General features: G+C 41.7%; 1 protein-coding gene across 1 annotated transcript; it reads right to left on the bottom strand.

Annotated features, from left to right (window-relative positions):
• Nucleotides 1-225: 225 nt before the first annotated feature.
• npc1l1 (NPC1-like 1) lies at nucleotides 226-11,153 on the bottom strand. The gene is made up of 21 exons (XM_062383302.1): nucleotides 10,983-11,153; nucleotides 9,598-9,759; nucleotides 8,568-9,479; nucleotides 7,778-8,071; nucleotides 7,240-7,463; nucleotides 7,019-7,119; nucleotides 6,752-6,924; nucleotides 6,119-6,247; nucleotides 5,230-5,412; nucleotides 5,030-5,144; nucleotides 4,658-4,923; nucleotides 4,447-4,536; nucleotides 4,168-4,358; nucleotides 3,398-3,525; nucleotides 3,163-3,292; nucleotides 3,019-3,074; nucleotides 2,789-2,939; nucleotides 2,410-2,641; nucleotides 1,914-2,027; nucleotides 1,311-1,473; nucleotides 226-1,214 (listed from the first exon to the last, which is right to left on the bottom strand). The coding sequence occupies exons 1-21, from the start codon at nucleotides 11,022-11,024 to the stop codon at nucleotides 1,000-1,002; spliced, it is 4,071 nt and encodes a 1,356-aa protein (XP_062239286.1). The 5' UTR covers nucleotides 11,025-11,153; the 3' UTR covers nucleotides 226-999.
• Between the last annotated feature and the right edge of the window lie 921 nt (nucleotides 11,154-12,074).

Here is a 12,074-nt window from a genome sequence, read left to right as displayed (position 1 = left end):
ATACATTTGTTGTTAAAACGTTCCATGTTCATCTGTCGGAAGCCTAAGGAAATTGTTTTATATTTCTCATTAAAACAAACCTGTTGCAAAAATGACGTTTTCAACTTGTATGCAAATTGCTCAAGTGTAGCTAGAAAATGAACCATTTTTTGGAGATCAGTTAAATTAATGATTAGTGAAACCAATTAATTTCCACTTCCTGGGAATCACAATGATATGAAATACTTTCTTTGATTAGTTTTTATTATTGCATTAGTATAGTTTTGATCCAAAACTAGTTCTTTAATATTTGTATACTTATTATTATCAAAATTTGTATATTTCCTAAACTAATAAAATACAACATTTTAAAGAGTATTAACAGTCCTAACAGACAGTTTAAGAGACGGGTATTTTCTAACTTTATTTACAAGCTTTCCTAACTTTAATTTATAAGCAGTGATCATGGAAAACATGTTTTTAATAAGGATATTTACTTAACTAATACAAATACTCAACATTTTCTCACTGATTGCACATTTTACAGCAAAAGCAACATACTGCAATTGAATAAACTATCATATGAAATGCTGGGGTGTTAGTGAATCACTCGAAACAGTAGTAATGTGTAGTCTTCACATACAAAATAATTACTCAATAAAAAAATAAAATATTACTCATTCAAGAACATTTAGTCGACCTCCTGTCCTGTCGCACATTTCCACGACCTGAAAAACAAACCCTGCCCAGCTGCAGTGCCTGTAAAGAGAGACTCATAGTTTCTCTTTCGATGATACAGGAGGGTCGATGTTTATTGCAGCAGTCCGAGCTTGCCTTGCTAAGAAATATTGCACAACTGTATGTTGTTGACAGTCCCCTGGTCCATTTCTGATTGAGGTACATAGTTAAGTTAATGACTTATTTTACTCTCTCTGTCCATTCCCTTGTCCATCCTTTTGCAGCTTGTTACGGAGGTATTTACTCATCAGGGCTGATAGAAACCGCTCTTGATGTCAGCGCTCAGAGACGGTCATTTATCTCCTCTTTTTCTATAATGGTTGAAGGTCCGCTTGCAGCTGTGACAGCATTTGAGTCTAGCTCAGGTTTTATCTCAACGTCTTCATAGCTCAGGTTATCATAGACACTTCTCATGTGGCCCCCCATCTCCAGCTCCTGGCTGGCCTTTGCTTTTTCCTGTTGCAGCTGCAGCAGCACTGCCTTGTTCACATTAGGACCTGAGAACAGAAAACAACCAGATTTTACTCCCTGTCCCAGTTTAATTGATTTTCTCAGGTGCATAGAAGAAAAGTGTTGAAAAATAAAGTGCGTACCAAAGTAGCTAAGCAGCACAGGGAGGAAGATGAGTCCATGAGCCAGCCCCAGAAGTGTGATGACCAGGTTTAACCGGAAGAAGAAGATCTGGATGAGCTGTGCTTTGGCAAACGCCAGCACAAGGATGCCCGGCAGGTTGGTCATAGCAACACCAGCAACGACCTTCAGGGTACAAAATATCCATGTTGAACTCAGACAGCAGCAGCTGACCATGGATGCTCATACAATTAACTGTGTGAGGCACTAAAAGTGAACCTTTATTATCTCTGCTTTCCCCCAGGTCTGATTGTTTGTTTATTAGATTACGAAAAAATCCCCAGAACGATTGCCTCCATACATGGCGGAGGATGGATGCTTAGGCCTTGGAAGAACCCATCTCATGTGGAGATTAGGGGGCAGATTCAGTAATTTTTTTAATATGTTTATTAAATCACTTACGTTATCTGGCCGTTTACATTTTCTAACTATAAGAAATACACAATTATGTATTATTGTTTAGCCTTGGAAAAAGTCTATCTGTGCTCTTCGAGTTTCCTTGACATTTGTGCTTTAAATTTTTCAGTGATTCTGCACCAGCTTGCCTTATACTGCCGTTCACTTACCGCACTGCCCATATTGGCTGTAGCCTCCATAGCTCTTTCCACATGTGTGGGCTTGGTGCTGAGCGCAAAGGCTCTCGTCATATGTGACACAAACTCCACAGAGATGCCCACCGCCTGCAACAACATGAAGTATGTACATGTAAATCTGTATGTACATTTAGAACTTAACTTCCTGGAAACAATGTTTCTGTTAATGTTTTCATATCATAATTGTATTTTTTTAAAAAGGAATTATCACTGAGAGGTTTGCCTACAATTTTACATGTACAGTTTCAAAAACTAATACAAAAAATCACAAAATTAACACTATCATGGTGAGAAGATTCTAAATACATTTATATAAGTACCTGCACAATGGAGGATTCAATATACGCTCAAACTACAGATGACATACAACTGTCTTCACAGGCTGAGCAGCACTCCTCATCACCAGTAGAGTGAGCTTTGTAAAGTGGATGGAGTGCCCCTTTAAGCCCCAGCACAGACATGTTCTCACCGTGACCAGATTGATAAGGGCCACCGCGTTGTAGTCTATGTTCCACAGTGTCATGACGCCCACAGTGTCCACGATGATCATGATTATGGTGATCAGGTTGAGCAGGCCGGAGCGCAGGTCCAGGCCCAGAAGCAGGCAGCACACCACGAAGGTCGGCAGCAGACACAGCGAGAGGTTGTAGAGTCCCTCCGGCACGATAGTCAGGTACTGCTCGTAAAACACATTAGTTACCCTTGAAGACAGAGAGGAGCAAAACAATGGTCAGGATATACAGACTGCTTGGATTTAAAGCTGTATACAATACTGATAAGGAAGTGTCTGTCCACAGTGCTGTAGATTGAAGGTGTTATATAGGAGTTTGGGAACTGAAAGTACATACGTGTAGGGAAATACTTCAAAGTCAGGTGAGGTGCCAGGGATATTCCTCATGCCCATGGTGATATTGTGGGCCAGCTCTCTGGACTTCAGCAGCGCAGCAGTGAACTCCTGAGAGTTTGTTAAAGGTGTGTGGTAAGCCATGAACCGAGTGGCTGGGAAAAAAAAGAGGATCACTCATTATTTGGATTTCTATTTACAGCGAAACATCTTTGCAGCTTGGCGATGACTTACCTATAATTTCTCCGCTTGCATCTCTCACCACGGCCTTGTCGTAGGCCCCAAGTCCACTGTGAAAAGTAATACAAATTAAGCCGTGACACTGTTGTTTCCATGGTGTGATCTTTTTGTGTGTATATGTGCAACTATGATACACACCCTTTGGGGCACTGCAGGTCAGGCCTGTTACCCAGGAAGTCGGGGAGAAAACGGTTGAATTGTTCTACACTTGGCCTGAGGACGCCATTCGAAGGAGGAGGCATACATTTACGTCTACAAAGATTAGCAGCTATGGAGACATGGGGGGAGAGTAAGAGTGGTGATGAAGTACAGGTAGAGTAATACAAGGGAAATCTCAGTAAAGATTGGCTGTTTTCTCAGCCGTGATTCTCACCTTCAGTTGCAGGACAGAAGTTTCCATTATTTGCACCTTCGGTGTACAGACGACAACATTTGGATCCAGGGTTCAGCCAGTCAATGAAGTCATCCACCCAAGAGTTAGCAGGAATAGCCAAGTAGGATCTACACAACAAATTGTAAAAAGACAGCAAAGGTCCATGATGAAAGGATAAGAGTATATATTATCTATTTGTTATAGCTACAAATGCCACAAACACAATATAACAATGTAAATATTTAAATAAGCTCTCAGTTATATAATTTTATTTGATGCTATATTTGTTTAGTTTGAAACACACTTATCACTGTAAATTATAAAAGATGACGCCCCTTGTCTGTATTATATTTTTGAAGCTACAGTCAGCAGCTAGTTAGCTTAGCATAAAGACTAGAAACTGTCAAAATACAACTGGAAGCTCCACATACTGTAAGTACAGCAATTGTAGGGAATACTTTGAGTGTTTGCTATCTGCATGGCTAAATGTGTAAGAGGCAGCGTTTATCTGCTTAGTGGTGTTCATATAACTCAATTTATCATTAACTGCTCTGATTGGATAGTATATGAGAGACAGGGGTAATATCGCTATCAGGTACAGGTCAGCCTTGAACCTTGGATCAAGGATGTGTGGGTAAAAAATTGATGATGATGATGATATAAAGGATAAAGACACGCTTCATTAATTTGATCCAACTGATTGTTGCTGAGTTAGGAAGGAACCGCTTCTACAAGCCTGTTTCCTCGTGTTGAGGTTATGAAAAACTCACAGATCAGGGTCATTGGTGGCGTACTGGATCTTCTGGGTTAGTGAGAATTGATCACAACCCACGCTGGAGCAAGCGCCATTCATGCCCTCCACAGTGGTGAAGTTGAAGCCCCTTTTTGTGACAAAGTAAACAGGAACTCCAACTTCAAAGTATTTGTACAAGTACTGGAAGTAGTCCAACATATAAGAGCCCTGCAAAAAAAACAGAATGTTTGTAAGGTTACATTAACACAAGACTGTGCGAGCATTAATTTATGTTTATGTAAGAGTGTGTACAGACCTGGGGCATAGCCAGCTCCTGATCCAAACCAACTGTGACATTAAACATGAGGAATACAGATCCACAGAGCATGAAGATGAAAACCAACATCTGCAGAACACAAGAAAATATGAACCTTTTAACTTTCTTTTTTTTAATATATATTTTAGTCACATCAGAGGCCACAGCTTGAGAATCTGTGAAATGTTTACGGCTGAAGTGTTAGCTTTACCACTAAGATCCTGCTGTAGCGGCTCAGTAGGACGGGGGCATAGTATTTCCTCATTAAGGGCAACAGAAAGCCCTCATTTGGCTTGTTGGGACGCTGCGTTGACACTTTGACACAGCAGAGCAGTTCACAGCGGTTGCTGTCTTGGCGCCGGGCGTCCAGGGACAGCAGCGCCACAAAGGCCGTCATCTGCAGGATGAAGTCCATGAGCACAGCCAGAGCAGCGTACAGAGCGAAGGTCCTGACTGCTGGCATGGTGGAGAGGGCCCCTTGGGTAACCAAGACATGAACACAGGTTAACACATTGTATGGAAACGCAGCATGATGCCCTTCAGTGACACCTTTTCATATGTCTCTGTTATCGGTTGTTCCTACCTAGAAAGAAGCAGATAGACTCAGACAGACTGCACAGGAGCATGCTGGGAGCTACGTTTCCAAGGACACGTCCAATCTGCTCCTCTCTTTTTTCTCCAGGCCTTCGTGCATCTCTCTGCAAGGATGCATGTATCACATTATTTGAAATTCGTTTTTCTTAAAATCATCTATATCCAACACCTAGGGTGCACGGTATGTACCTGGTACTCCAGAACAAAGATGAAGATGTTGTCAGCTCCTACAGCGAGCACCAGGAAGGGCACAACCTGCAGAATGACCAGCGAAGAGGGGATGCCGATCCAGGAGTAGAAGCCAAAGGAAGTCAGGACAGAGCAGCCGACCACCAGGATCCCACCCAGACCCACCAGGAACTTGGAGTCCACCTTGAGGACAGAGCGATAAGAATCCAAATGTGCATTCAACTCTCTGAACCATGTTCTTCCCATATCTTTGTTATATCATGGCAGCAACATATTGATGCATGCTTATTTTAGTATGTTTTTTATTCTTTTTATTTTGACTGTGTTTATAATTTTTTAACCATAATGTCAAAATGCAATGCATGGAAGAACATAATATACATAGACCAATTTATATATATACCTACATACACCTATATACATATACATACCCACTGAAAAAACCATACATATCAAAACATCTGCATAGATTAACACACACAGACATGCAAATACATATATATACATACATACATAAACATGCATACATACAAAAATACAAATTAAATTAACACTTGCTAAATAGCCCCTGACACAAAGTACAGCTGAGGATGCTAAAAAGGCCATTTGCATTGCAGGTATTGGATCACAAATAAAATATTGAATATTCTCAAATTTAAATATAATGAGAGGAACATTTTTAACCTGTGGTGTGGCTAAAGTTATGAGCAAAGTAAAATGAAAGCCATTATAATTTGTTGTCTGTTGACCATGAAAGTCTGTATAAAGATTTCTGATAATTAATCCAGTAGTTGTTGTTGTAGTTGTTGATATTCGGCCCAAATTGGTAAATTGATAATTTGAGTACATTGAATATATAGTGCGGACAGTACTATCTGTGAAGTCTTACCAGTATGCGTTTCCATGAAGTGTACTCTCCTAGAGCAACAGAAATGTAAATAAAGATGACAGCATAGCTAATCATAAAGATGGGGATGTCCTCTGCCGTGGTCCGATTTATCTCATCCTCCAGGGACCTCTATGGAAAGAGAAGAGGGTTTCAGGTGGGGAGATAACTCAAAGATTAGGAGCTTAAGAGTTAAGATAGTGAGGTGAAAATGAGTTAAGGATGCCACCCAACCCTTGGACAAGCTGTAACAGCAGGTCCTTATCAACATGGCACTGATTATTGCTTTTTTAGGTGGAGGGATTTCAAGAAGTCACAAGCAACAAAGGTCCCTGGTCAGGCTAAGGTTACCTGGTCATGGTCTTAAACACTGTTCAGATCTGGAATTAAAGGTTCAGTGTGTAGAATTTAGAACCCTTCCATCTAAATCTTACACACTGGACCTGTCCTGAGTGATCCGATCTGAAGTGGGAGACACATTCTGCATGCATTTGAATCCCAGGTGTAAACAGACTAACTTGAGATCTTAAATCTCAGGACAGCTCACGAGATCTTATATCTGAACAGCGTTTAGGTCACTTGGGGATTGTTGTTAATGTGAAAATATGCATGATGTGATTTGTGAGTTTACCGTACCTCTGCCATGTATGCAAAGGTGAAGTTAGTGGCAGGGTCTTTCTGGTACTCTTGGACAATTTTAAGAAACTCTGTTTCCCACTGCATGGCCACTTTAAACTTGGGGTTGGTGCGAGCGTAGTTGTTGAGGGAGAAGGTCAGGATTAAAGCCTCGGCATTGGTGAAGTCGTCATCTTGGGAAAAGCAGGAGGATTAGCATTGAAGGAGCGAGTTGGGAGTGCAGTCTAGTGAGTTTGTGTGTAAAGGATAATGCTGAAAGTCACTAACTCGTATAGCCTCCAACTGCTAGAAAGGAGAAGACTGGAGCTCCGTAGTCAGCCATGCAGCTCAATCCCAAGTCAGTGATGTCTTTGAAGGACAGGGGAGAGCTTGAGAAAGGACAGGGGGGAAAAAAGGAAAGTCAGTGCTGCATTTGAGTCACTGTGAAGCTGCAAATCAGTCGCCAATGTTTTCAGTTTGGGTTGAAATCCTATTTGCTGAATCCTTACTTGAGGCAGTAGAACAAGTGGTCTCTCCAGTCCACCTCTTTGGTCACCCCCAGCTCTGTCATGTTCACCTTAGCGTTAATGTTGTCCAGGCTGTTCTGGAAGTACTGTGGCAAACTGTTGGTTGCACAGTCCGTCAGGGAGACGTTGTTTGGGCTCAGAGGCGCGAAACACACATCCTTCAGACTTGCTGTGCGATTCAGATCCTCTGACCAGAACTCAATGTTCTGAAAAACAAGAGGCATCATGGCGTCAAAATAATATGATGAGGTTTTCCAAACACGGCTGGAGGAGCCTATGTTTTCACCTCTGTCTGACCAATAATTTTGGTCCCGATCTGGATCAGGCACTGACACAACAAGTTTTCAACTCTTTCCCTTTTTTCCCTAAGGTATTATTCATGGATCTTTGTTTTAAAAAATCATCTAGAGCACATTTAGGAAACTGATATCTATGTGGTTGTCAAATTTGGTGCAGCTTGATTAAATTCAAGGCCTTGGCAGAGGTATGCACTCTACTGAGTGACATTCTTGTTTCATACCTGAATTCGTGTCTGGAGCTCCAGCAGCTGGATGATGAGATCCTTAGATATGATCCCACTGAAGTTCTGTCGTCCAAACAGCAAGGAATCATAAATGTAGCCCTCTCTGTTTGGCGCTGTCAAGATCAGCTGGTTGGTCCTGAAGAAGGGGTCAAAGTATGTATCGTGGAAGGTTTTCTCCTGGCGGGCCCGGCTTTCGGGAGCGGACCACAGCTCCACGGGGTCAGTGGTGAGCTCGATGGATTTGAGGCCGGCAGCGAAAACAGCCGTGACCGCAGCCGACAGCAGGAGCACCTTGAATGAAGATTCAATATTAGCAACAGAGTTAAATCTTTTTCATCAGGCTAACATTTGTCTGGTTTGAAGCCACTGTGACTAATAACTGTTGATGGTTTGTGGAAAGTTTGTCATATGAAAATGTGGTTTCTGTCCATTTTTAGCTACGCCAAGGAGATGATAGGTTTGTTTGTCTGTTAGTTAGCAGGAGAACGCCAAAAACCACTGGACAAGTGATCATGAAATTTGGAGAACGCAAGTGGCATGGGTCAGGAAAACACATTTTTGTAAGAATTTGTATCAGGGAGCAAATCCAGGAATTTTATTTAGATACAATTTCTGTCGAATTGCAAGATAGGACATTCATGGATCTGACATATTTACAAAACTGATATTCACAAGTGTGTAATATAGAGCGGTTTCATAAGGGGACTGTTTTGCTTTGGCCGAGGTACACGCCCTGACTTTTACCTAAGTGACCTGTACCTGCCGTCATGTGTTTAAAAGGACTTACTGTGAGAGGATAAGTTGCCATGAGGATTCCCCATTGCCGAAACCATGAGCTCAGGAGAGCTTGAGCTGCCAGGCTGTTCCTTTCAGCACAGGTCACCTCTGACGGGTCAATGAGTCGCTGAGTCACATCATTACTGTTCTGGTCTTTGCCATTCGCCTTCTTCTTTCCTTTCTTTTCATCGTCTCTCTTCTTAGACATCACCCAGAAAGAGACAAAGAGGTACAATAGGAAGGAAAATAGCAGGAGACAGAGCAAGATGATGGAGATCACAAGGAAGCCGTCTGTCCCCAAGAGTCTGAAGGGACCCGGGGGCCGCGATGGAGGAGGGATACTCGGGCACGACGCTTGGCAGTCTAGGCAGGAGCAGACTTGGCCTCCTGAAGGCGTGGTCTCATTACACTTCAGTGCACGTCCGTTGTAGGGAATCACACCCTTTGGTACACCCTCTGTGTCTCCCTCCTTTATCAGCTTGAAGTCGAGGTCCAGTGGAGCCAGGCCGTTGCTGGAGTCTCCCTGGAAGTCATACCAGCGCTGAGCGGTACACAGCTTGGCGCCGTATCGTCCACACATGGTGCCGATGGCGAACCCCCCTGTGGCAGGTATCCTGACATTTTTACAGGACTGGAACGACCCATCTGCAAAGGTGTTGCTGAGGAAGGCCTGGTAACCCACCACGACCTCCCTCGTCACGTTTGACTCAGTGAGGTTCATGACCTTTGTGATTTTCACTGTCTGGCTCTGGTTGGGGCTGCAGGTGTTGATGCAGTGCAGGTGGGCAAAGTTCTCAGCGCAGGAGGGACAACGGTTCAGCACGGCCTTGGACAGGACCAGGCTCATATCAAGGGATGTCAACTGTTTGGTTGAGCAGCAGGCGTAAGTGTTGCCCTCACCACGGTCCAAGACGGGACACACCTAGGGTCATAACAGGTGCTTTTTTAACACAAGACAGACACGTTTTGTGGGAATGGTCTGACACTACAATACTTTATTCATTCCTATGTTCTTCAAACTGTTATTGACATATACACACCTTTTTGAGTTGAGTGTAGTGATTTCCTGTGACTAGTCTTGCTCTGCTGTAGTTTAGACAGGGGACAATAGCAGGAATAAGGGGATTTTCTATGAGTGGGTTAGATCCGCACTCCTCATAGAAAGAACAGTAGCCAGGCTCATGCTGGGCCTCGGACAGAAGCTGTGTGGATGACATAGGTTACACATACACTTTAGTTAACTGGAAAAAAGAAGCGAAATCTTAAATGCAGTTTTTACTCAAAACTCAAATATTGATGATGTCATTTATGCATGTATTATAGATCTTTGGCCCTCCTTTGCATTTATCTGCATAATTTATATCATTTCACAGGTAAAAAATGTATGATTTTAGAAGCTCCTAATGACTTTACAGCTGCTCTGTGTCCTGTCAGCTACTTAATGTCCTCTGGTAAGGTAATAAAATTGGCAAAATGGAAAATTTGTTTAAGGTTGATTACAATATCCAGAGCTTATAACAAATAAATGAACAACAAAATAAATTTTGTAAAAGTGTTAAATATTGATCTTTCACAAGTTTACGAACATAGTATGTGCATTATGTAAAACTTATATGTAAAAGCGCTATGGTTGGCAATTGTTCCAATGCACTTAACTGCATAAATAAACTTAAACTTTAAACACATATTGTGTGTATCCTGACCACATATGGTCAGTGTGGTGAATAGAGGACATAGTTGAAAGGAGTTGTGGAGCTGCTGTAAACACCTGACGTCAGCGGGTGCTATTTGAATTGTGCAAAGTTTCACACAGTTTCAGCTCTTTACCTGTTTGATTCCCTCCTCCTCTCTGAACTCATATAGAAACTATTTGAATTTGGTCAATGAAATGTTTAAGAGTGCGGCTTCAGAAGTTAAAGTTGACATCACTTCAAATATAATAACCTATTTCAGTTGAACTTTAAGATGCCTTAATAAACACAGTTTAAATATATCAAGAGAACGGCAGCAGACACTGTAATTTACAGTATATTTCCTTTGGTTGTTTTTTTAATTCGGCTTTTACCATCTTCAATAACAGTGAACTCAGACGGAACTTTATCTTTGTTGCCTGTGTGAAAACTTCACTAACTTTGGATGCTTAAGCGTAAGCAAGCAGAGAAACACTGTTTTTGCTTTGACATTTATGGTCCTTTATTAAAAAATAAATAATGAACTGCTGTCTTTTGTGACTGCAAATATCAATTTTTTTCCCTGAAATGTGTAATTGATTAAATCTGTTATGAATTTAAATTACAAAAGAAATCACATACCGTACATTCTATTACTTTTACCTTAACCTAGTATCTATATTGCGGTGCACCTTATGAAACTCAATTATCAGGTATCGACTGACTAACAGAGAAAAATGACCAGATCAACTTACCATGCATGTCAGAAAGACGACCAGGCTCGTTACGTGGACCATGATTCCTGTCAGGGTCCTCGGGTACAGTAAAAAGGAGTGTATATTAATCAGTGTTGGTCTGCTGGATGATACATCAGACAAAGTAAGACAGTGACCGAAGAGCTCTGTGGTGTCCTCTCTCTCCTATCACCTGTGTTAGGGTTTTGGACAAGCCAGATGTCACCACTCCTGTGACGTCTCAGCTTTCTTATCTGGTCTGATGATGCAGCTGTCCAATCACAGCATTGAATGATCAATATCACTGTCGATAATTAACATGGGAGGGATATTGATAGGGTTGCTGGGGAGAGCCAAAGCACAAGGAAGAAACTACGGGAGAATACAAAACAACAACCACACCCGGATCTTGACAAAGGAGTGTCTCTCCTTCACCTGAAACATGTATCAGATAGTCGCCATTACTGTTCCTGTAAATGTATTTATATTAAAGACATTGGTTTCTCCAAATCAGTGGCATTTCTGTTTGTTTTATTGTTGTTTCACAGTTTATACTGTAAACAGGCAAAGTACAGTACACCCCGCCACAGTAAGCCTGAACATGACCTTAAGACCATAATCTAAGTGACACTGAGGGGTGCAGTCCATCCGGTTTCCAAGGTGCAGAGTGTTATATCCCTGAAACCTTTCTTTCTGATATTTTGTTTTTTTATTCAAACGTCACCCAACAAATCCATTAAAAGACTGATGATAGTCGCAGGTTGTCATGGTGCCAGAACACCATGACCAATCACTTCCTACCCCATTTATGTTTTATAATAAATAGTCTTATCGCATGTCAAGGACAGAGTCGAGATAAAGCTCACAAGGAAGGACCACGGTCGTGCCATGGAATTGTGAGGCCATCAGAGATATCAGGGCGACGGGTTTTTTATGATTAACAGATATGGTAAAATAAGACAAAGAGCAAGATATCTTATGGTGTTGTTCTTTGCTCTAAATAAATTTGAATTTGTAGCTTGGCCAAAACAACAAAAGATTATGAGACTCTGCAGTGCACGCCACCACTCAGATTAAAAGATAAAATCATGTGGTTTATCAGCACAAATATTC

Source organism: Platichthys flesus, chromosome 3 (assembly GCF_949316205.1).
Source record: "Platichthys flesus chromosome 3, fPlaFle2.1, whole genome shotgun sequence".
NCBI lineage: Eukaryota > Metazoa > Chordata > Actinopteri > Pleuronectiformes > Pleuronectidae > Platichthys > Platichthys flesus.
This window is presented reverse-complemented; position numbering and strand designations above follow the sequence as displayed.